General features: G+C 50.6%; 1 protein-coding gene across 2 annotated transcripts in view; it reads right to left on the bottom strand.

Annotated features, from left to right (window-relative positions):
- CAPZB (capping actin protein of muscle Z-line subunit beta) overlaps positions 1-19,308 on the bottom strand; it is a 145,664-nt gene extending 126,356 nt beyond the window's left edge. Inside the window, exon 1 of one of the 2 annotated variants that reach the window (XM_007980259.3) lies at positions 19,196-19,308. In XM_007980259.3, the coding sequence (XP_007978450.1) occupies positions 19,196-19,198 (3 nt within the window). In that variant the 5' untranslated portion in view covers positions 19,199-19,308. The remainder of the gene's footprint in view (positions 1-19,195) is intronic. The other variant, XM_073007765.1, reaches the window with a different exon arrangement.
- Between the last annotated feature and the right edge of the window lie 6,929 nt (positions 19,309-26,237).

Here is a 26,237-nt window from a genome sequence, read left to right as displayed (position 1 = left end):
CCACTGCTGGGCTCCTGCTGGTCAGGAATACAGGCACCAAAAGCTTAGAGGGTGGGGAGAATGAAAAGCCTCTGGATCTAACCAGAGCTGAATGTAGAAAACCGTCTATCTCCTCTCCTCCCAGAAGCCAGTGCCTCCTGTCCTGGGCCTCTAGGCTCCATGTGATAAAGACAAGAGCTACCATTTATTGAGCACTTACTATGTCCCAGGTGCTACTACTCATTTGACATGCATTAACTCATTAATAGTGATAAGACCAACAACATGTATGGAGCCCTAACGATATGCTAGGTATGACAGGCCTTCTTCCCTGCTTGACCTCATTTAATTAGCCTCAAATCGATCCTGCGACAAGGAACCAGTCCCAGAGAGTTAAGCGAAGCCAAGGCTACATGGCTAAAAGCGTAAGGGAACAAGCATTTAAACCCAGGCAGTCTGGCCCCAGGAACCCAGCTTTATATCCATGACCAAGGACAACCCTTTTATTGGGACAGAGGCAACACTAATCACTGCACCCACTTAGGCTGAGGTGTGGTGGGTGGAGGATCAGAGCCGGAGGTGAATCTGTGCTCCTGGCCTCCTCCACCAGCTCCACAGCTCTGCCAGGAGGGTCTTTCACTCCCACACCGGGGAGGCGGAGCCAGATGCACGGAGCTATACAAGATCCTGCCTAGCTCCAAAGCCCTTAACTCTCTGCACTAGACCAAGCTGCTTCCTTGGCTGATAAGCAGTGAGAGCTGAAACCCAAACAAAAATAGGCAGCACATGTGAAGACAAAATGTTCCTGAGCTGCAACATTCTTAAATCTTTTGAGATCATGGATTACATGTCTAGGTCAGAGTCCTCTGCTTCCTCATGGCGCAGGTGATGCAAGAGGGGCTGAGTGACCTCGAGGTACCACTGAATGGCATCCTGCAGTCACTCAAAGCGCGTGAGCCTGGAGGGACCCTGGTGCTCACGTGGTCTGATATGCAAAGAAGAAAAAGAGGCATGGCGGATCAGGAATAGTTCAACATCACCCGGCACATCAGGGGCTAGGATGCAGCCCGAAGTCACACTCCAGACTCCCAGTACAGTGTTCTTCCCACGCCTGCAGCATTTCCCACGGTGTGCTGTGCAGGGAAATGGGGTTTAAGGGAGGTTCTAGAGAGCATATGGATGAATGCAGTTTAATAACTACCTATATTTAATATTCATAGGAAGAATATAACTAGCACATCAAACATGATTTTGTAGATGTTTCTGCTTAGGAAAAGACTAGATAGTGGTGTGAGGCTCAGGCCAAAGTTTTGTTTTGTTTTTGAGAGAGGGTGTTGTTCTGTCGCCCAGGCTGGAATACAGGAGTTATTCATAGGAAAAATCATAACACACAGGCTCCAGGGATCCTCCCGCCTCAGCCTCCCAAGTAGCTGGGACTCCAGATGGACCATCACACCCAGCGTTTTTTTTATTTTTATTTTTTTTGTAGAGATTGGGTCTCACTAGGATGCCTAGGCTGGTCCCAAGTGATCCTCCCACCTTGGCCTCCCAAAGCGCCGAGATCCACCATGCCTGGCCACTATGGGCACTGAGCCCAGCCCTCAAGCCAATTTTAAGGAAAGCCTTAAATGAATACTAATAAAAGTAGCACACAAATCCAGCAAACATTGTGCTGGTAGACAGCCACACTGGGCTCATGCCTGCAGTGCAGCAGGCTAAAGCAAGAAAGAATGAAAGGAAAGATAAAGCAAACAGAAGGGAGAAGGGAGGGCAGGAGAGGAAGGAACAGTCCCCTCCAGCGGCTCAGCTCTTGCACTGAGGATTGAGGCCCCCACAGCATAGGATACAGATGTGCCACGCTCATTCTCCCCACAAACTTATCTAGCCTAAGTCACCAGTCTTCTCACCCCAAATGTGCTAAGGTCCAAAGTTCCAAACACTGTGTATCAGCCCAGTCACGGGGAGCAAATGTCCTGGGTCCTAGATACCCTTCAACACCTGCCCTGAGACTACTATCAGAATGGCCTCCCTCTATCCCAGTATCTGGGACAGATATCAGCTCAGATATTCAATCCATCTTCTTGCCTGAGTGATCCAGGTGACCCCATTAAACTCTCTTCCATCTGCTGCATGCTTCCCAGCGCAGAGAGGCCAGAGTGCCCCCCAAAGCCTCCCCATTCACAAGCGCCCAAATGACCAGGGCTGTTTTGGTTTAAAGCACAATTTGGGTTCACGTAACACCTCATTACGCTTCCCCAACACCTGTTTCCACAGCAGCATCAGATGCTGGGAACTAGAGCTTGAAAACACTGCAGGGCTGCAGAGCTCTCAAGAGCTGTGCCCATCACACCCCTGCAGAGCCTAAGAATGGAGCCCTCGGCCAGGCGCAGTGGCTCACCCCTGTAATCCCAACACTTTGGGAGGCTGAGGCAGGAGGATCCCTTGAGCCCAGGAGTTCAAGGCTGCTGTGGGCTATGATTGAGCCACGGCACTCCAGCCTGGGTGACAGAGGGAGACCCCATCTCCTAAAAAAGGGGCCTGGGCACTGACAATACGAGTTCCGAACTATGCATAGACTAAGACGCTGAAACAATGTATTGAAAGGTTAACAGTGCTGCTGGCAAGCTAAGATTACGAAAGACTTTTGTTTCTTCCCTCTTTTCAATATTTTTAAACTTTTCCATAATGAACATACTGCTTTTATAACAAAACAAAAAACACAATAAACTTTTATTTAATGATACTATCAGGTTATAAAGGGCTCCCTCCCGGTGGGGAGAGGGGTCCCTTGCCATTGGTGCTCACATTCAACCAAGCCCCATCCACCCCACTCCACTAGGCTGGGGGCCTTTCACTAGCTCGGGTCCCCAAGGCCTGGCACCTAGGAGGCGCTCAGGGAATGATGATACACGGGGGTTGGGGGTGGAGTCGTGAAAAGGAAGTCAATGATAAACTCTGAGATATCAGCTGTGCGGCAGGGCAGGGTGGAGTAGGGCAGGGCGCGGCAGGGCGGGGAGGGGAAGGGCAGGGCAGGGCAGGAGAGCGTGCTGAAATAGAAGAGGGTAAATCAGAGCCTCCTTCCACCCAGGACTTCCTTCTCAGCATGGCCCTGCCTCCCACCCAGCTGCTTTGAATGCTCTCCCACCCCTCACTCTTCTGGCTCCTCTGAGTTTAAATTAGTCCGTTCCCCAGCACCCGCCATGCCCTCCTGGGCCTCTGAGTCAACACATGCCATCTCTCTGCCTGCCATGTCTCTGGGCCCACCTCTCCTCCTCCTGGCAAATGAGCCCTCTCACCTCCGCTTCAACAAAGTCGGTCCCGTGGAACCCATGCCTTGAATGTCTCAGTCAGACGCCTCCTTCAATGCATGGCTGCGCTCAGACACAGCCCCTGACAGTAATTATCTTCCATTCTACAAGTCCATCCGTCTGTCGGACTGGTCCCTGCCAACGGTCTCCCTGTAGCGATGGCAAGCACCTTTTCATGCCCACCCCCAAGCAGGGCACACAATATTAATCAATGTCTCTTTGAATGAATGGACAGGGAGACGGGTACGAAGGCCAGCCGTCGTCAAAGGAAGCTTGGCGGCGAAGACGAGATGGAGCCAAGCCCTGAAAGGAAAGAGGGAAAGACACAGGCAGGAGGGAACAGGCAGGGAAGGGGGAGCCATGAGCTGTGGCCAGAGGCAGGAACGCGCCATGAGCTGGTGGTCGCCAGAGGACTGTGGGTGGTCTACAGATGAACATCTTTTATGGCAGTAGATGACTCTATGTTTATTTCAGCGTGTACTTTCTATATACGGCAATTGACATTGTTTTTCGTTCATGGTAAAGACAAGGTTTCCTTCCTAAATATTTTAAGTTAAAAAGTGAAGAAACTTAAAGTTAATAAATAACAGTTCTGGCATAGAGATAAAGATGGCAAAAACCATGAGTTAACCTTAGAACAACACATTTTTGCAGGAAGGGAGTCCTCTCAACTTGGCCAGAACAGGGAGATTGAGGAAGTGAAGCGAAGCCTGCTAGGCAGGGAGGATGAGTCAGCTCACAGGGCTCTGGGGACAGGCAGTGAGGCGGCGGCCACCGAGAGAGCGTTTGTCAGAGCAAAGTGACTGGAAGAAAGTGCGGAGAGAAAAAACACTCCACACTCTCCCTCCTGGGGACTTACCTCAAGGAAGGAAGACACTCAAAAGGAGAAAAACAACACACACAGACACACACACACACACACACAAGCCCACTGCAAGTAACAGAGAGCACAGTAAAGGGCCTGCAACTTGTTCGCTTCTGTAATCCCCACAAGCACCCAGGCGGCAGGGGGAGGGGGGACTTTTCCGCAGAACCATGAGCCCCGGACAGACGGACGACTGTGCTTCACTCAACACTAGCACATCTTCCAAACTACGACACCGTCTTCACATGTCACATTTTAATGGCTGCATTCCATTCCATTGTGGCTTGAGCATAGGAGTTTGAGATCAGACTGGGCAACATGGCAAAACCCCGTCTCTACAAAAAATACAAAGATTGCTGGGTGTAGTAGAGCACATCTGCAGTCCCAGCTACTCAGGAGGCTGAGGCTAGAGGACTGCTCGAGCCCGGGAGGTGGAGGCTGCAGTCAGCTGTGATCACACCACTGCACTGTATAGCCTGAGCAACAGCATGAGACACTGTTGCCAAAAAAAATAGTCCATTGCATAGATGTGCCACCGTTTTTTACCAACTGTTGGACAACCACTTTCCCCAGTGTCTTGTTACTACGATTCCTGTCCCTATGTACCCCACAACACAACATGACCTACAGATCAAAGGGACCTGGACTTGAATCCGGACCTTTCCTTAGATTTCTTCTTGAACTCAGGCCATTGGCATTCTGACTGGTCAACCCAATCGCACGAAGCTCTCTCACAATGTCCTATTTGGAAAATGCGGTCTTTCCACGCATCACCAGAGAAGCATGTTCAAAGATGAGCTTTGAAACAGGCCTAAGTTTATGTGGCAGAAAAGAGTCACTCAAGAATATAGAATCCAGATTCTAGAGTGTTAGACACAGGACCTAATCCCAGTGCTCCAGTGGCTTACTGTGGGACCTTGGTCAAGCCCCAAACCCCTGTGGACAGTAGAATTCCATGACACAGCAGAGACTGAGGGCAGACTTTAAAGTCAGAGCAACCGGGTTCAAGTCCTGACTCTGCCACTTATTAGCAATTTACATGAAGTCTAAATTTGTATCATTCTAAATTTACATAAAGGCCTAAATTCATAGGATCCCATGCTTAGAAGGATTCTGGGAAGGAAACGGAACGGTGCATGCAGAGGACTAGGTGAAGTGCACAAGAGCCAACGCCACCACCTGGCCTGCCTTCCTAGCTCTGAGGCCTGCTGAATGCTAAGGCTGAGGTGTGAGGTGCTTGTATAGTGACCCCCCTTTATCCTCGAGGGGATACCTTCCAAGGACCCCAGTGGATGCCTGAAACCTTGGATAGTACCAAACCCTATATGTACTATGTTATTCCCTACACATGCATACCTATGATGTTTAATTCATAAACCAGGCACAGTTATTATCAATAACTGATAACACAGAACAATTCTAACAATATACCATAATAAAAGCTATGTGAATGTGGTATTCTTTTCAAAATACTGGACAGGGGTTGATGGCGGGTGACTGAAATTGCAGAAATCGAAACTAAGGAAAAAGGGGGGATGATGATACTTGTTCCAAAACGAGGCCCATCACCTAAGGCTTGGAAATCCCTCTTTCCCCATTTGTTTCCCTTTAGATTCTGACATGTAATGAAATTCAAGTGGGAATTTTATCAGTTAACCCAATGCCTCAAACTGACGCTGGAGTAAGAGTCAAGCCTCTCGAAGCACGCGGAGCACATCGCCCAAGGGTGGTGGGCTGAGGATCCCACACTCACAGTATTTACATGTCCACGTTCTGACAATTAGTCAAATGATGGGAGGGCCCTTCGTTGGAACCACGGCAACCAGTTCTTGTCTGTTATGTCAAGAAATGCTTCCTCATCAAGCAATACCCATCTAACAGATAGTATGTAACCAAGATAAAAGCAGGATCCTGGAGGAAATTCCCAGGATTCTCCTACGTGCTCTCCATCTGGAATACAGAAAGCTCAGAAACCATGGGCCATCAGCACACAGGGAAAACCAGTTCTATGGTAGGCAAAAGGACAAGGGTATTCTAGTTACAAGGTTGATAAATGCCTCTGGATAAAGTTACTAGAGGAAGGACACACGAAATCAGTGTTTAAGAAAATGCAAAGCCTGTTTCCCAGGAATATCACCTAGTGCAATGTAAGATGAAAAAGTAAAAGAGCTTGTCATGAACTGAGGACATGGAGACCCTACTCGTCTTGCGGGCAGGTGTTGCCATCTACAGCCTAGAGCTCTAAACCCTCTGAGGTTAGGGATCTCTTTCAACATCTCTGGGTGGCTCAAACCCTTGAGGCATGAACTAATAACCTGTCGGTTACGTAGGCAGGCCAGCAGACTGTGGTCTCTGTTCGTCCCTGGCTGCAGGTGTAACAGCCAGGGCATGGAACCAGCTGGTCCTGAGTGTGAACACCAGCTCAGTCAATGACAGCTTTATCCTCATACTATGCTCCATTATTCCAGAGTCTGCCTAGATGTGTGCAGAGATGCGGAGGAGAAAGGGAAATGAGGGGCAGGACTATGCAGTACTCAGGGACTCAAAGGTGATTCCAGACCCTGACTACTGATTAGAAGCTACTATGTAGAGAATGAGGCTCCCTTTTAGATGAAGGGTGGCAACTACTGTGCTTTCATTCTTCCCCCAGTTTAAGATGGGTTCCAAGTCATCAAAGCAAAGCTGAGGCAGCCACCTAATAAATACTCCACTTTCAGCTGCAGAGTTTAAAAAACTCTAAAGAACATCTGTTACAATCACCAACATAAAGCACTTTCCTCCGTACATGAAAATGACATCCTTGGATCAGACTCCATGGTGTCTGTGAGGGACGAGTTGTAGAATCTGAAAGGAATGGCTTGGAAGGCCATCTCTGCCCCTTCCTAGCTGTGTGACGTTATCCAAGGTATGTTTTAACTTCTCAAGGCCTCCATATCCACATCTGCAAAATGTGGGCATGCCAAGGCTGTGGTAGTGATTGTAGAAAATAGTACCCACGAGGTTCAGAGGCCAGCCTAATCCAAGTCCCCTTGTATGATAACCCCCATAAGCAGAAGTGCAAAGGCCTGATCAGCTGAAAGCAGCAGCCCAAGGGCAAGCATCCTAGGGCCTGAAAGTCATGATCTTTCCTTAGTGTGATCACTATGACTTGCATTTTAGATTTACAGAATCCTTCAGCACAGAGACTAAATTAGACCTGGCTGGGCACGGTGGCTCACACCTGTAATCCCAGCACTTTGGGAGGCCGAGGCGAGTGGATCACCGGAGGTCAGGAGTTCGAGACCAGCCTGCCCAACATGGCAAAACCCTGTCTCTGCTAAAAATACAAAAATTAGCCGGGCATAATGGCATGTGCCTGTAATCCCAGCTACTCGGGAGGCTGAGGCAGGAGAATCACTTGAACCCCAGAAGGTGGAGGTTGCAGTGAGCTGAGACCGCGCCATTGCACTCCAGCCTGGGCAAAGAGAATGAAACTCTGTCTCAAAAAAAAAAAGAAAGATTTTTAGACCTAATCCAATGGTGTTAATAGCATGACAAATGATGGAATTCCTATGGACAATCATAAGCCTGTATTAAACGTCCACATGGGAGGACCAAGCTATAGCATTTTATGTACATTCTTTTTTTTGTTTTTTTGAGACAGGGTCTCACTCCGTCACCCAGGCTGGAGGGTGGTGGTGTGATCTCATCTTACTGCAACTTCTACCTCCCAGGCTCAAACGATCCTCCCACCTCAGCCTCCCAAGTAGCTAGGACTACAAGCTTGTGCCACCATATTTGGCTAATTTTTGTATTTTTTGTAGAGACAGGATTTCGCCATTACCCGAGCTGGTCTTGAACTCCTGGCTCAAGCAATCCACCCGCCTCAGCCTCCCGAAGAGCGGGGATTACAGGCGTGAACTACCGCACCCAGCCCTATTCACAGTATTCTTACTTAATCCTCTTGACAACCCTGTGAAGAGAACAACAGTATTTCCATTTTGCTGCTCAGGAAGTTGAGGCTGAGACACGAAGCAACGAGGTTCAAGCCCGCACGGTTCATAAGCAGCCACAGTGGGGTGTGGATGTGGGGGGCTCCTTTCACTCTACTACCCCAGGCTGCCTTCCAACAAGCCCTATTTTTCTTCCTGCATTCCTTTATCTTGCCCCCTCCTTAAACCTAAACCTCGACACTTCACGTGCCTTAGAATCAAACACCTGCCCTTAAAATGAAACATCAAACCCCGAGGCAGGGCAGCTTTAAGTACGGGGCAGTTTACCAATGCAAATGGGTTAGTAGAAGTTGCGAGTGCCTATGAAGACCTGCCACCTTCACAAGAGGAGAAAATGGACCAGAAAATAAACACAGTACCTGTTGGAGGGTTGTGGGGGTGACAAGGAGCATCCAAAGGCACCATACTTTGGCTGCCTCAAAGGCACTGGGTACCAAATGTAACTGGCACACCTGGGTGGGCCACTTACATCCAGAGAAAGAAAAAAATTAAGTTGTTTTCCAGAAGAGTAACTTGTATTATCACCTGAAACAAAAGCACCAATTCAAACAACTTGTTCACGGAGAGGCAGGGGCATGGTCTGCGAGGCCCAGAACTGACAAGGACCTGCAGGGACCTATGGAGGATGCAGGAGATCAGGCGTCCACACTAAGTCCAAGCTCCCAACACAAAGCAAAGGGAGTGTCCACATGCGAAGACCCTTTCGGCTCTAATAACACACTACGAGTCCATGTCACTGATTATAACATCGTGTTGTGGTTAATGTTAACAATTACGGTTAACCCTTGCCCAGCTTTACATGTATTAACTCATTTAATCCTCATAAAATCTATCAGAAATACCTAGTTTTAGGCTCATCATTTCTTAGACAAGGAGATGGAGGCACAGAGTGAAGAGAACTGCCCCGCTCTATACGGCTTGGACCTGAAGCCAGTCTCTCTGGCTCCAGAGTCTGCCCTTCGCTGGCCCTGGACTAGGAATCATGACTGCTTGAGATCACGCAGAAACTCTAAGAAAGCTACCCGTGAGACTTCAGGCCAAGCGTTCAGCACCCACCATGCACAGAGCCTTCAGTAAATGTCAGCTGCTTTTAGGATCACTGCTCCCAACACGGTCCAACCCTGACAAGGCCAGCACCACTGGGGCAGTCCTGAGCAGCAGAACCCCTCAAGACAGCACTGCCCCATCTCGGGGGCAGACCCCACTCGGCTCCTCTGTTCTCGACTGAGAGCCTGACACTGAAAACTGGGTAGGCCCTAGCAGAAGGCCAGGCTTGGCCAAGAGCTCAGGCCCAGAGATCTGGACGTGTCTAGTTCACAGTGGAACTGCCCGGCCCCAGTGTTGAGTCTATATTAGGTTGAACCACATGAAAGGCTGATAATTCAACCTTTTTTCACCTAGGAAAACAGCAACTTCATACGGTTCAACCTAATGGAGGGAGGGACACTTACACTTATTAAGGACCTACTGGACATTCAGTCATTCATCTAACACCTGTAGAGCACTGGCTGTGTCAGGGCCAGTGTGTAACACTGTTTCAGCACCCCCAAGACTGACAGCCAGGATTTTTCATCTTCCCTCCTAAGGATAAGAAACAAACTTAACAGGCAGAACAAGGGTAACCAACTCAACCTGCCTGAGCTCAGGTAACTACTAAAACAGGTCAATTTTGGCCAGGCGTGGTGGCTTCATGCCCATAATCTCAGCATTGTGGAAGGTCAAGGAGGGAGGATCCCTTGAACCCACAAGTTCGAGACCAGCCTGGGCTACAAAGACTCTGTCTCTAAAAAATAAGTAGATAGATAGACAGATAGATAGATAGATAGATAGATAGATAGATAGATACACAGACAGACAGACAGGCACTGTGGCACATGCCTGTGATCCCAGCTACATGAGAGGCTGAAGGGGGAGCACTGCTTGAGCCAAGGAGGTCGAGGCTACAGTGAGACAAGATGGAACCACTGCACTTCAGCCTGGGCGACAGAGTGAGACCTTGTCTCAATCAATCAAACAGGCCAATTTTGTCTTTCCCCTCAGAATCCCTGCATCTTACACTGTACATGGTGTCCAGGGCTGGGATGGGGCTTCACAGGAAAAAGCCAAAGGATCCCTGCAAGGCTTTGTTACCCAACAGTCCCCATGGAGGGCTGTCACAATGATTAAGATGTACTGCTGCCACTCACATCACAGGCAGGAGGAGCCAGGGACACTGACACTACTGCACAAACAACTGTCCTGCCCAGGAGGCCAAGCCGCACAATGGTTGACACTAGGTTAAGACTATCTCACCCTTTCAGCTGAGTGGTTATGTTTTGGAAAACAGATTGCGGTTCATGAAGTTCCATCTCCTTGCATTTCAACAAGTGGAACCGAAAAAACCTCCTAAACAAAACCCAGACTTCTTCAGCCACTGTGGCTAGACGTCGTACAGGGGAACCTCTCGGCCCCGGATTCCTCATCTATAAAATAAGTATCCCCATAGGCCAGTGCCAGAGAGGCAGAAGAGCGGAATTCCATCAGCACGTGTTCCGGAGTCGGGTGGACCTGGACCTCCGTGGCAACTCCCATTAACTAGCTGGGGGGCCTTCAGCAAGTTACTATACCTCTCTGAGCTCTGGTTTCCTTATCTGCAAAATGAGGAAACAGATCTCACAGGGTTGGTGTTGAGAGAATACAGATAATGACTGTATTCCGGCATCCGGTAGATACTGGCAGAAGGGAGGGGCCGCTCTGTGAGTGAACACTCAATACCAGCCTACAGACTGAAGGCATCCTTCATTTCATGGCATCACCTAATGCCTGTGCCATGAGTGTGCTCCTCAAGACCAAGAATGGACTCCACTTATCCACACCCTAGCCCATCCTCTCTGCCTGAACGAGGTCTCGAATCTCAGGACAACCAGGAATCCACACCAACTCGTGCCCAGAAGAGATTTCAGGATAGGAGGTGTCTGGAGGGTACACACTGAGAACACGACAACAGCTCACGTCGGAAATTCTCAGCAGAGGAACTGAACAGCCAAGCCTGGCCGCTGCTCTTTTGGAGTCTGAGTTCTTCAGGGTCTTAAAAGACTTTTCACACCAGAAGGATGTGGTGGACTCAGGCTCCTCCTTCCAGTTTCTGAGCGCAAAACCGCAACGCAGGGAGCCCACTAGTGTGAAACCAACGACAGCCCACCAGGGCCAAAGCCTCATGACAGAGAAGCCTTCAGTAGCAACACTCTACCTGCCAATCACTGCTGCAACTGAGAAGGGAAAAGGCCACGGGTACCACCGGAAAATGCCACTGGCTAAATTATAATTGGAAGCTCCAGCACATAGGGTGCAATGCAAAAGCATCATTTCATCACTTTTCTTTGAAAGAAAGACGGGGGTCTTACTATGTTGCCCAGGCTGGCCTCGAACTCCAAGCGATCGCCCAGGCGATCCTCCCACCTCAGCCTCCTGAGTAGCTGGGACCACTGACACACACCACAGCACCTGGCTTACCTTTCTATTTTACCAGGTATATCTATCGTATATACCTGGTAAATACGATGCCTGAATCCACTTACAGAGGGCTCTGAAACAGCACGCCCAAACATTGCTAAATAAGATACTGAGTCTAACTCAGGAGGGTCCTGCCGAGTTCAGCACTAGAAGAGGAAGCTGCACAGAGCAGTTGAAGCAGAGGGTGGAAAAGTGCAGGGTCTGAGCCGGTGGTAACAACTGCTCGCAACCTGCAATGTGGTGAGAGCTCTTGAGACCAGAAACACTGGGCTGCTGTTTTCCGCAGTTTGGTGTTTAAACAGACTGAACCCCCTAAGACTGCTCTCCTGGGGCAAGGGACTCTACATCTTGGAGTCTCAGAAGAAGGAACCAGCACCTGCCTTCCAGGCTGGCTGGGAAGTTAAATGAAATACCACCTATCATCCATCCATGTTAACAGAATAACCACGATAATAGGAGATAACACTCGTACTGCACTCACAACGTGCCAGGCATTGTCTACACTTTCCACACAGGAACTCGCCCAGTCCTCACCATCATCGCTCCATGCCAGGTGAATGGCAATCACCAGGGGTGTTGCCTTACATGACACAGGACTACATGACTGGAAACCTAACACTAGAAAGCTGTAGGCAAAGCCTCCTGTTCACAGGCGTTCAGAGATGTCAGAAACATGTGGGGTGACCGCAGGAGGAAGCACTGGAAAACGCGGGCAAGCGGCCTCCCTGCCTGTCGGATGCTGTGGGCCTCCCCACGCTGGTTCTGCACTCACTCCTGAGTCTTTCAGAACTTTGGACATACTTGCTTCCACCCGCTTCCTCCATTTAACCTTAAGACTCGGATGGCATATTCTATCAGCTCTACCTGACTGCTCAGCAGGCATCCATGGAATGACTGACCTGATGGAAAAAATCACTACAGGCAGCACAGCCCAGTGCCAGGACTGCCAGGTGGGCTTTGGTTTCCTCACCTGCATCATGAGGATGACATGAGAATCTGCCTCGTAGGGCTGGCTGGAATATTAAAAAGTCATCAGTCAAAACTAGCTCCTGGCCAGGTACAGTGGTTCATGCCTGTAATCCCCAGCACTTTGGGAAGCCGAGGCAGGCAGATCATGAGGCCAGGCGTTCGAGACCAGCCTGGCCAACACGGTGAAACCCCGTCTCTACTAAAAAATACAGAAAGTAGCCGGGCGCAGTGGCACACACCTGTAGTTCCAGCTACTTGGGAGGCTGAGGCAGGAGAATTCCTTGAGTCTGGGAGATGAAGGTTGCAGTGAACCGAGATCATGCCACTGTACTCCAGCCTGGGCAACAGAGTGAGACTCTGTCTCAAACAAACAAAAAAAAACTAGCTCCTGTTATTCCTACAGCTGCCACACAGAGCCCACCACCCCACCATCTCCCTCGGCAGACTGGTGTCTTAGGCACCAGAACCTAACGCTGTGTGCATCAGGCTGAACTTGGTGCCACCTGCAGTCACGGAGTCGCTGGCTGGATGGATCACTGGGCTAACCAGACTGAAATCCCCATTCAGTTGTTAATAGGATCTCAAGGCTTTGCAGACACCACTACCTGGGATTTAAACTGACCTGAAATAGCTGTGTATCAATGATAAACTGTCCAATCAGAACGCCTACATGAGACAGCTCTGGGGCAGACCCCCTCAGCCCCAGAGGTGGTAAATCATTCCGTCTCCCTCTGCCTTTATCTCCTTCCACCATCCCTTCCTTTTCACACCCACAGCTGCACAGTGGCCAGGACCCTCATAAGCTCACAGGCTGATGCTTGCGGAGGACTCTCTCCCGTCTCTTTCACCTCCCCAGGCCTACTGCACGCACAGCCAGGACTCTTCCTAAAATACCACTGCTCTGCCAGCCTCCTCGAATTTCTACCTGCCCTGTCAAAAATTTCACAGGCTCCACACTGTCCCAGATCAAATGCAAACTCCTTAGCTTAGCAACTCAGGCACTCTACAATTCACTCCTGAGACTGAGGCAACCCATGGGCTCGCATCTACTCCTTGTCTGACCACACCCCCTGACCTCAGTTTTTGTGCCAGTCCCCTTGACCATACCCCACCCCGTTCTCTCTGCCTGAGCACGCTCTTCCCGGGCTTCCTTACCCAGCCCCCATGCCGACCGTGGGCTGGAGTGGTCTGCAGGGCTGCATGGAGGAGGGGGAAATGCAAGCCAGGCCTGCAGGGATGGGCAGACCACAGCACCCATGGGTCCCTGGTTAAGTCTTTTCTAGACTACTTCCTTCCTGCTGCACTTGGCTTTTTGGAAACATCCTGCCTCCCCACCCTGGATTAGAGGACAGGGATGATGGCTTCTATTTGTGTCCCTTACTCTGCGGTATGCAGAATAAGACAAGCAACAACCATAGCTACTGTGTGCCAAGCACCGGAGTAAGTACATTACAAATTTCACCCCTACCCCCATCCCTATAAAATGTTATCTTCATGCTACGGACCAGGAAAACAGAGACCGAGGGAATTAGCAGCCTCACTGACAGTCACATGCTGAGTGGCAGACAGGACTCAACTCCAGATGTGCCCAACTGCAGACACCATGTTCTGTGGGGCAGGCAGCCGCCTCTCAGCTCTCACTCAGCGTTTATGTAGCTGGTGTTCGCTAAGTGCCAGGTGGCCAGTGCAAGGTGTGGGGTACTCATAGGGAAGCAAACAGACAAGGTCCCTGCTCTCACAGAGCTCATACGCTCTGTCCCCAGCCCTGTCTCTCTTCTTCCAAGCCTGGAATAGGGCAAGAACCCTCCAGTCACAGGGGGTTCCACTGGCAGACAAGGCATTCGGGCCTGACGTATAGCATGGGGCTCTGGCAACACATGGTGCCCAGCTCACAGCCAGCTCGTCTTCAGTGGAGAAAACAGCCCCAGGCTCTATTAGGGAAGTTGTCCATTCAAGGCACAGCCCAGAGCCAGGCAAACTCCAAAGCAGCCATCAGCAGGCAGTCCGGAGTGGAGAAAAATGGTTTGCTCTGGGGTCAGAAAACCCAATTCCTCCACTTAGTAGCTAGACAGGGACTCACTATAAACCCTTTTGCACACTTTTGGAAAATGGTGATAATAACGATAGTTAATGTTTATAACATCATGTGCCTGATGCTACTGGATGCACTTGACAGATACTACTTAACCCTCATTACAACCTTATGCAGAGGTACCGCTATGCTAAGGCAGTCTGGCTCCTAACTCTATTTTCTTGTACTATGCTGCCTCCAGCCTAAAGTTGAACCTACCTTGTCAGGCTGTGGTGAGAACCATTCTAACAGAGTGCATAGCACATGGCTGATGCTCCATAACCATTAAGCCTCCCCTTCCTTCCACTGAGACATGAATCTCTGAAAGCCTAGGTCTGGAAATGGCATGGCTCTAGCTGGTCCCATTATGGGTGATCTTGCAGTTGCACCCCCTGGAATTCCACACTGCACCCTTACTGGTGGATCTGCTACAACGGGAAATGGGACAAGATCCTGTATTTATGGGACCCTCTGCTCACTGCTTCTGGAAAACACAGTGAGTGGGGTCCAACACAGTGAGTCAGGCTGACGTGGATCCGAATCCCAGGCCTGCTGTTCACGCCGGTCACTCAAGCTCTCACTCTTGTGAGTAAAACGGGGGCTGGGCTATAACCTAAGTCATGTTTCTGGGTCAGGTCCCTCAGCGACCCAGGTTGGACATGCTGGACAAAGCTACCCAGACTGGAGAGGCTAGACTTCCACGGTACTGTAAGGTTTCATTTTGGGACCCCAGAAAGCCTTGGCTGTGCAAAGGAGCGAGCGGACTGCGTGCACGTGCAATTCAATTCCAGCCAATGGCAGACACAAGAGCAGGCACACCCCAAAAGGCCTTGGAGTGGAGCCTGGCACGAGCCCCAACTTTCTCTTCAGTTTCCTGCCATAGCTCAAGCAGATGTGCCTGCTGTTACACTGAACAAGGCTCTTTCCCCCTTAAACTTTAGGTAACAGTGACACGCCCACCCCTCAACTATGTGAGCTGTGAGGGCAGAGATCCTTGTCTGTCTTGCATCCTCCGCACATAAACAGCACAGAGCAGGCACTTGATACACAAAAAGCTGAATTAACATTACCCTGTAGCTTCAGGTACCCCACCACGTGCCTCAGTATTTGCCTAACAATAAGCCTTTCCCAGCCTTGAGGGCAGGCTTCTAATGGGTGAGGCACCTGCCCTGCCACCATTTCCCTGTGGTCAGTCATATGTCCTGTTCCCCGACTCATGGAATGGAATGTAAAAGTATAGGACGTGGGGGTTATAAATAGGAGTATCTGCTTTCAAAGGCATGGCTTATCATTTCCTTAATCTCAAGCCATTGATCACTGGCTACTTTTTATAAGCATGCCACCAAAAAGAGGCCAGGTGGGCTCAAACGAACAGGACTGTATAGACAGACAAGAGGGATGTGAGTTGAACAATGTATCTTACCCACACCAAGAGACATTAATGTCAACTATGTTGTTTCACCTTGTAACAATACCAAGTTCCCATCAGCTCCTGCCAGGCAAAACCATCTGTGAGCTGGAGAAGCGATTCCTGAGGGGGCCTCCCTAGTCCCCCTTCCTGCTAAAAGCCTCACCATCATAACTAAGAATAATTCCCAAGTCAGAAGCTGGAGCTGCGTAAGGAACAGTGCTCTGAAATTGTACAGCACTCGAGCAGTGGTAAGACTATTACCTGCTAAGGGAATGCAAATAAATTCCATCTGTCTATGCATTTTAACTGAGAAGGAGAAACTCATGCCAACAAAAATCATGGCATTCACTCCAAAGTCAAATGCTTTTTAGATTCTCAAGCCACTATTTCCCTCAATGGGTAACAGAGATCTAGCTGTATTCCCTACCATCGAATCTACTGAAAATGAAAAACACGGTGATCTGATTTCATTTACCTTCAATGCAACCTCACACCACTACTTCTGTCCTACTCCAACCATCTACACTGGCTTAATGGTCAGAGTATTCAAATAGGGGATAAACCTAACAATAAGCAGTCAGAAATTACAAGCCTAAGGGATACGAAGAACAAGTGACCGAGAGAATGAATATGAAATCCAAGCAGGTAAGTTCATGGACACAGACACATCCCAAAGAGAACATTCCAAGCGGTTTCTTCCAATGCCAGATGCTGTTCTAGGCCCCATGGATACAGCTGTGGAAAACACAAGACAAAAATCTCTGCCCTCCAAGAGCTCATTCTGGCCCATGTTAAATATGCCTGTACCACCATACAGCTATTTCACTATAACATGATTTTCTACACAAAGGATTTAAAATACAAACCATGGGCAATAAATACTGCTCCTCCCCCCTTGCCGTGTTTGAATATCCCATTCTATGTTTTTCAAACGGTGTCATTAAACCTCCTGACATATAAGCAGCTTGGTACAATGGGAATAACAGTTTAGAGCCCGCCAGATGGGCTTCCACTGACCAACAGTGGATCCTCCACTGGCTGGGCAACACCTTGAATAAGTCACTCCACCTCCTGAGCCTCAGCTGCCTCATCAATCAAATGGGAACAGCCCCAGAAGGGCTTCGTGTGGATGAAACCAGCTTGTACAGGTGAAGCACACCACAGTGACTGGCAGACAGACAGTTCCTCCACCCTTTCCAGTCTTTTCAGATGAGAGCCGAGTACAAGACTCCTGAGAAGCTTCAGGTGTCATGTGCTCCTCCTGGGGGACTGGGGCACTTTCCTATCACCTGGGGAGCATCACCGTTTCCTGCCGCATACTTTGTCTTCAGTGCACACTCAGCACACTCACGAAACTTCAGCCCACTTTCAAAGTCCTCACCCAACACTGCCCTGGAGAAGTCGTACTCCACCCAGACCTGGGGCCAAAACAAGACCTCCCCAAACAAGGAGTTTTCAGCCAACGTTACTGGAGAAATCCGAAGGCCTTAAAAGTGGCATTGCCCCTGTTTTTAATCAGCATACAGGAGGGTATCAAAAGAAAGCTTAACTCATCTCAACTCCTCACCCTCGTTCAGCAGCAACATCCCTTGACTAAACAAGGAACCAGGGTCCTCAAAACACTTTGAGGCCCAAAGTCCACATACAAATATGCTCCAAAAATCCCTTGACCCTGTCAGGAAGTTCTCTGGCCCTTCCAACCTAAGTGCTGGGCCTGTCCTGCGGAATGGTCAAGAGGCAGGAGTGCAGGTCTATCTGTGGGGGCCTATGTGAAGCCCCAGGTTCCTCAAAAGTCTGGATAGCATCTGCCTTCTTTACCAAATCAAACACTACGAGTGGAGCCAGCACTCTCCCTCGGAGTTCTGCTCACCTGATCCGAGGGACTTCCATAATCAGCAGTTCCAACCCTTACAAGCTGACAGTTCAGAGGGAAGGGGAGGCTGCGCCTGCTCGGGTGCATGGTGTCCAGGCCATATGCTGGATCCTGGGCCTGGTGGCCCCCCAAGCCCATGGCCTCACAAGGGCGATTGTGCGTTCATCCTTGTCCTGTGGGCCACCCACCCTCAGCCCTCAGCTTCCACTCAGGCCTGGGCGCCGCGGACCCCGGCCCGCCCTGCAGGACGCTTCGCAAGCACAGCACCCACGGCGGCGACCTCGAGAAGGGCCCGCAGCGCAGCGCGCTGCCTTCTGGGCACACCGATGCCCGCCCTTCCCTCGCTGGCTCCCAAGCAGCCTCCCTAGAAGGGGCAACTGAGAAGGCACAGCACCGGGACCACCCCATCCCTGCTGGAGAGTTCCCCTCGCTTCCCGAAGGCTGCAAAGAAGGCGCGCCCCAGGTACAGGGAAGGGTACCCTGGGTCGTGCACGGGGCAGGGGGCAGGACCCTGGTGAGAGGGTCAGGGCGGAGACCGAACGGGGCTGACGCAGGTTACGCTAGGAGTGGCGAGAAGTCCAGGGAAGGGGATCACGGTGGGGAGGCGGCAGTGAGGTCCAGGCGGGGCCATGGGCGGAGGAGAGGAGGTCCAGATTTAAGATCACAGAGGGATGAGGAGATTCAGGCTGAGGCCACGGAGAAGAGGGGAAGCAAACCTAGACCGCTGCAGGAAGGGCTGACGCGGGTCCAGCCTGAGGCCATGGAGAAGGCAAGGGAGGGAGGGAGGCAGCGGCCTAGCCTGGGCCATGGCAGGGAGAAACGACGGCCTAGCCTGGGCGGGAGAGACGGGGGAAAGCAGACCTAGCCCTAGACCGGGGGTGGAAGGGGGCCCACGCCAGGGTCACCGGGGGGGTGCCTGGCTGGGGCCACGGTTCGGGAGGGAGGGTCTAGCCTGGGCTATGGGAGAGACCAGCCTGGACACAGAGGTACTGAGTGGGACTCCAGCTTGTGCCAAGGGCGAGGACTGGGAGCGGGGGCAGGGTCACTGCCACCCAAGTCGTCCGCGCCGGCTGCACCCTCCTGGGCGGGGAGGGACCGGGTCCACCCAGGGTCCGGGACCCCGCCCCTCCCCCACCCCGGGAAGCCACCAGTCCCGGGCCACGGATGGGCCGGGGGAGGGGGACGCGAGCTCCGGAGGGGCCCTCGGGCCGGGGAGGGGGCCGTGCGGCCTTTACCATGGTGGCGGCGGCGGCGGCGGTCCCGGTCCCGGCGTCAGTGGCTCTCCCCCCCGCAGCAGGGCCCGGCGCTTCCACTTCCCCGGGTGCCCAGGAGTGAACATCCGGGTCAGCGCCCCCCTCCCCCCGCGCCGGGCCGCCGCCACCTTCCTTCCCCGCCCCGGCCCGGCCCGGGCCCGCCCCCCACGCCGCCAGCTCGCGGCCAATGAGCGCGCGGGGCTGCGGCGATCGCCAAGTATGGAGAGCGGCGCGGGAGGCGGGCGCCGACGGGGTGCGGGGGCGGGGTCTGCGCGGCGGGGCGGGGAGCAACGCGGCTCGCCTGCCGGGGGTCCCGGGCCCGGGGTACGGGGCTCGGGCCGGAGGGGTGTCCGCGCTGTTGGAGGTCCAGTACCCGACTCTGGGCCTGCAGCAGCGGGTGTCGGCGAGGGAACCGCGCCCCACAGTCCCCGCGGGCGGGGATGCGGAAGGCACCGGGGCTGTGAGGCGACCGGCCCTCTGCGCCCCACCCCGTGCACGCGCTCATTCCTGCGGCGCACCCGGAACTGCCGCCGAGCGCTGCCCGGCCCGGCCCAGCCCAGCCCAGTACGGGGCGAGCGCGCCGGGAGCTGGGCCGGAGCCCAACGCTGCTGCTCGCTACGGCGGGACCTGGAGCGCCGCGCTGCACCTGAGCCCGGGCAGGAATTGAGGAGCCTCGGGCTGACACCATTTATTCAGCACCTACTATGTACCAGGCCTTGTTTAGGCACCGGAAGATAACAGATGAATAATAAGACATAAAGATCGTATAGCTGCAGACAGAATAGCTGTGAGGATGACACAGGTAGAGATTAGAAAATTAAGTTCAACAGGCCGGGCGCGGTGGCTCACGCCTGTAATGGAGATGAGGTACTTCGGGAGGCCGAGGCGGGCCAAGGCCAAGAGATGGAGACCATCCTGGCCAACGTGGTGAAACCCCGTTTCTACTGCAAATACAAAAATTAGTTGGGCGTGGTGGTGCCGACCTGTAGCCCCAGCTACTCGGGAGGCTGAGGCAGGAGAATCGCTTGAACCCGGGGGCAGAGGTTGCAGTGAGTTGAAATCGCGCCACGGCACCCCAGCCTGGCGACAGAGCAAGACTCTGTATCAAAAAAAAAAAGAAAAGAAAAAGAAAATTAAGTTCAACAAATGCTAACTGTTATGAGTACTGTTGGATGTGCTGCAGAGAACCATTCCATTTGCCCAGACGGGCTTCCTCTCTCCACAAGATGACTCAAGTTTCTCTCTCCCAATATCTCTCTCTCTCTCTCTCTCTCTCTCCTCTCTCTCTCTCCCAATCAAATATTTGTTGAGCTTAGTCTAGGTGGCAGGAAACCTGGATTGCTAATAATATCTGCCCTCCGTGGCCTGTTTGCTTTGGTTAAATCAAATTAGGCGATCTGTGAGGGGATGGTAAACGGTACAGATGACAGGAATTGTTTCCCCGAGCCAGGCCCTGTCCTCAGGGAACTCATAGACAAGTAAAACCTTTCACAGGTAGCCACTGGCGGAAAAAGCATAACGGGTAAGTCTCACAAGAATAGTATTGGATGAGTATTACAGGAATTCAAAGAAGAGAATGGCACAAGTAGTAAGTATTTATTGAGCATCTGCTATGTGCCAAGTACTGTGCTAGGCTCTGGAAATACAGCAATGAGCAAAACAACCCGAGCTTGAGTGTTGTCGGGGAGACAGTCGGCCACCAGGCAAATACAGTGTCCGAGGCCAGGTACAGTGGCTCACGCCTGTAATCCCAGTACTTTGGAAGGCCAATGTGGGCGGATCACGAGGTCGGGAGATCGAGACCATGCTGGCTAACAGGGTGAAACCCTGTCTCTACTAAAAATACAAAAATTTAGACGGGAGTGGTGGTGGGCGCCTGTAGTCCCAGCTACTGGGGAGGCTGAGGCAGGAGAATGGCTTGAACGGGGAGGTGGAGCTTGCAGTGAGCCGAGATCGCGCCACTGCACTCCAGCCTGGGAGACAGAGTGAGACTCTGTCTCAAAAATAAAATAATAATAGTAACACAGTGTCGGGTAGTGATTAGAGATAATGAGAAAAATTCAAGCAAGCAAATAGGTAAGCAGGCAAGGCCTAACTTAGCAATATTTGATCATATAGCTGAAGGGAAGGAGGGAGCAAGCCACGTGGATAGCAGAGGCACAAGGAGCAGCAAGGGTTAAAAACCCTGAAGGTGGGACTGTGCTGGATCAGCATTGGTGTGTTTTCAAGGGACAGACAGGAGGCCAGCGTGGCTAGCCTAAGTCGAGCAGGAGCTGAAGGGCAGAGCCATGACAAGATCTGACCTAGGCTTTAAAAGGATCATGAGGCTGCTGTGTTCTGAATGGACTGTAGGGGGACTAGGGCCTTAGAAAGACATTTCTATATTGAGGATATTTATTTATATAAAAAGCACTGATATGGTGCATCCTATGTGACGAACACTGTTAAGCACCTTACAGATAATAAGTCATTTAATCATGACAAGCCTGAAAAGGTAAGGAGCTTGCCCAAGGTCACACAGCAGAGAGATGAAGCTGGCTTGGACCAGGGTAGTAGCATCGGAGATGGCAAGAAGTAGATAGTATTCTAGATATTTCCTGATGTATTGGTGGTAGGCATGAGAAGAAAGGAATCAAGGATGATGCTAAGATTTTTTTTTTTCTTATAAAAAGACGTTGTCTTTTTGTTTGTTTGTTTGTTTTGGGACAGTGTCTCAGTTCTGTTGCCCAGACTGGAGTGCAGTAGTGCAATCATAGCTCACTGCAGCCTCAAGACCCCCAGGCTCAGGTGATCCTCCCACCTCAGCCCCCTGAGTAGCTGGGACTACAGGCGTGCATCACCCTGCCCGGCTAATTTTTTTGTAGAGACTGAGTCGCACTGTTACCCAGGCTAGTCTCGAACTCCTGGGCTTAAGCAGTCCTCCCACCTCAGCCTCCTAAAGTGCTGGGATTACAGGTATGAGCCACTGCACCCAGCCAAGACTTTGTTTTTTAGAGCAGTTTTAGGTTCACAACAAAACTGAGAGGAAGATACAGAGATAATCCACATATCCCTGCCCTACATATGCAGAGGCTCCCCAAATTGTCCCCATTCCCTACTAGAGTGGTACATCTGTTGCAATTAATTAACTGCATTCATACATCATGATCACCTAATAGTTTACATTAGGGTTCACTCTGTTATACACTCTATGAGTTTGGACAAGCGGATAATTACATCTAGCCACCATTAGAACCATCATACGGAATATTTTCACTGCCCTAAAAATCCCCTGTGTTCCACCTCTTCATCCCCCTGCCCCCTAGCTCCTGGCAACCACCGATCTTTTTACTCCATAGTTTTGCCTGATGCTAAGATTTTTGGCTTAACACTGGACGGATTTGCCATTTATTGATCTGGGGAAGACTGTAGGAGGAGCAAGGTTTTTCCGAGGGGAGGGTTGTGGATAAGAGGGAGCAAGTTATGTTTGAGATGCCTATTGGAGTTTTTGTTTGTTTGTTTGTTTTGTTTTTTTTGAGATGGAGTCTCACTCTGTCACCCAGGCTGGAGTGCAGTGGTGCAGTCTTGGCTCACTGCAGCCTCCATCTCCTGGATTCAAGCAATTCTCCCACCTCAGCCTCCCAAGTAGCTGGGACTACAGGCGTGTGCCACCACACCCAGCCGATTTTTGAACTTTTAACAGAGACAGGGTTTTACCATGTTGGCCAGGCTGGTCTCGAACTCCTGACCCCGCCTTGGCCTCCCGAAGTTCTGGGATTAGAGACATGAGCCACTGCGCCCAGCCTCCTACTGGAGATTTAAATGGAGATGTCAGGTGGGCGTGGTGGCTCACACCTGTAATTCTAGCACTTTGGGGAGGCGGGTAGATCGCTTGAGGTCAGGAGTTTGAAACCAGCCTGGTCAACATGGTGAAACCCTGTCTCTACTAAAAATACCAAAATTAGCTGGGCTTGGTGGCACATGCCTGTAATCCCAGCTACTGAGGAGGCTGAGGCAGGAGAATTGCTTGAACCCAGAGGTGGAGGATGCAGTGAGCAGAGATTGCGCCACTGCACTCCAGGCCGCGTGACAGAATGATACTCCATCTCAAAAAATAAAAATAAAAATAAATAAATGGAGATGTCAAGTAAGTAATTAGATATGGAAGTCTGGATTTGGGGGAAGAAGTCAGAGCTGTGATAAACTTACGAGAACTGCCGGCTAGTAAATGGCATTTAAAGACATTTGAAAGCACAGACATCTTGATGAACTCACTTCATGGGTGAATGTAGAGAGAAGAGGTCATGAAGATAAAGAGGAACCAGCAGGAAGACTGAGAAGGAATGACCCATGAGGCAGGAACAGGACCAAGAAAAGGTGGTGTCCCTCTTGGATGCCAAGGGATGGAGGCCAAGCATGAAGGAAAGTTCATTCATTGGACGGGTCACTCCACAGATTGGCTGCCCATTGCTCAGATCCTGCCCCTAGATCCATCAGCTATTGCTATGAGCATGGAGGCACATGGCATTAAACATGGTCATCTACAAGAGGTTGTGAATTGGTATACAGGCACTGTAAATTTTTTTTATTTTAAATTTTTTTGGCCAGGCATGGTAGGCAGGCATTTTTGGCCAGGCATTCCCGTAATCCCAGCACTTTGGAAGCCTAAGTGAGAGTATTGCTTAAACCTAGGAGTTCAAGACCAGCGCAGGTGACAAAGTGAGACCCCCGTCTCTATAAAAAAAATCAAATAGGCATGGTGGCACATGCCACTGGTCCCAGCTACGCAGGAGGCTGAGGCAGGAAGATTCCTTCAGCCCAGGAGATTGAGGCTGCAGCGAGCCGTGATTGCACCCTGCATTCCAACCTGGACAACAGAGGGAGACCCTCGTATCCAAAAAATAATAATAATAACTTTATAATTTAAATAGGGACAGGAACTGACCATGTTGGTTGGTGATCCTCCTGCCTTGGCCTCCCAAGTGTTTGGGTATCAGGTGTTAGCCACAACATCCAGACCATAAATATCTTTAGCACTGTTTCTCCTCTCATCCTCTTTTAAAGACCTTAACCCCCTTGAAGTTCATATTGTCATATTTTTCAACCTGCCACCCCTTTTTTCACTCTCATGAACTTACCTCCATCTCCCCTTCCACACTTTCTTTGGGACTTCAGTACCCGTAAGCATAATCCGCCAGAAATCTTACTGACTTCTCACTGATTTCTTCCGTACCACTGAGTTTCCTTCCCCTCTCCCCAGGTCCCACTCCTGTGGTCTTACCCTGGCCTGTTCTCGCCTTTAACTGCACTATCTCAGAAATCCCAATCACACTGGCTAGGCATGGTGGCTCATATCTCTAGTCCTAACACTTTGGGAGGGTGAGCCCAGGAGTTTGAGACCAGCCTGGGCAACGTGGCAAGACCCCATTTCCATAAAGATTGTTTTAAAATTAGCCAGTCATGGTGGCACGTACCTGTGGTCCCAGCTACTCGGAAGGCTGAGGTGGGAGAACCTCTTCAGCCCAGGAGGTTGAGGCTGCAGTAAGCTGTGTTTGTGCCACTGCACTCCAGCCTGGGCAACAGAGTGAGACCCAGTCTCCAAAAAAGAAAAGAAAAGAAGAGAAAAGAAATCACAGTCACAAAGATCTCAAATCTGACTCTAACCCACTTACCATAGTATCACCACAAAAGCATTTCCTCAACCTCATTATTTCTTCAGCCTCATCAAGGTCTGCAAACCTTTGTCCCTGCCAGATTTTCACATTTATTTTCCCCCTCATGCTCACATCCCTCCTGACCCAGCTTAGTAATGAGTCTTATACAAACTCCCTTACAAAAGCCCATAACCCCTTTACCCCTACCCTTTTTGCATCAGAACATCTGAACATTGGCTGGGCAAGGTGGCTCATGTCTGTAATCCCAGCACTTTGGGAGGCTGAAATGGGCAGATCACTTGAGGCCAAGAGTTTGACACCAGCCTGGCCAATATGGGGAAAAACATCTTTACTAAAAGTACAAAATTATCCAGGCATGGTGGTGGGCGCCTGTAAAAGAGGCAGAGGTTGCAGTGAGCCAATATCACACCACTGCACTCCAGCTGAGGTGACAGAGTGAAACTCTGTCTCAAACAACAAAACAACAACCAAAAAAAAAACCATCTGAATATTGCTGACAAGTTGAAAGTGATTTCTCTTCCTTTAAGGTGAGGTCCACAAATTTCAAACGAGCCCTCAAGCCTGCCTAGCAATTCTACTGTATTTCCCCGCTGTAGCCCACCACTGCTCACATTCTTAAATTATGATGTTTCAACCTTCTTCCTCCTTAAGCTTTCTTTGTCCTCTTGGCATCCTTCTCTCTAAGCAGATGGCTTTGCCTCACACTTCACAGAAATAATTTAAATAGGGACAGGATCTCACCATGTTGGTCGGTGATCCTCCTACCTCGGCCTCTCAAGTGTTTGGATATCAGGTGTTAGCCACAACATCCAGACCATAAATATCTTTAGCACTGTTTCTCCTCTCATCCTCTTTTAAAGACCCTAACCCCCTTGAAATTCATACTGTCATATTTTTCAACCTGCCACCCCTTTTTTCGCTCTCATGAACTTACCTCTATCTCCCATCTCCCCTTCCACACTTTCTTTAGGACTTCAGTACCCATAAGCATAATCCACCAGAAATCTGACTGACTTCTCACTGATTTCTTCCCTACCACTGAGTTTCCTTCCCCTCTCCCCAGACAGGAGATTATCATCTACCAACATATCTGCACTTTCCCTGCAATCTCTGCCTCCCCAGATTTTATAATAAATGAAGCGTTTTTGTTCCTGTCAGAGTCACCCCTCCACCCCTCCACTTGTTCTCTGAATCCTTCCTTCCTTAGTCACCAGTTTCTCCCTCGGTGCTGGATCATTCCCATCTTCTTCAGAAAACATGCCCTAATAGCTCCTATCATAAAATAAAAGTTTTAAGAACCACCACTCAAAACTCCTGGAGCCTGCGTCTCCCTCTAGCCACTTCCCCCATTTTTCTGCTCCCAGTCACAC

The sequence above is a fragment of the Chlorocebus sabaeus genome, chromosome 20 (genome assembly GCF_047675955.1).
Source record: "Chlorocebus sabaeus isolate Y175 chromosome 20, mChlSab1.0.hap1, whole genome shotgun sequence".
In the NCBI taxonomy this organism is placed as follows: domain Eukaryota; kingdom Metazoa; phylum Chordata; class Mammalia; order Primates; family Cercopithecidae; genus Chlorocebus; species Chlorocebus sabaeus.
The sequence above is the reverse complement of the archived record's forward strand: the minus strand, read 5'-3'. Positions and strand labels throughout refer to the sequence as shown.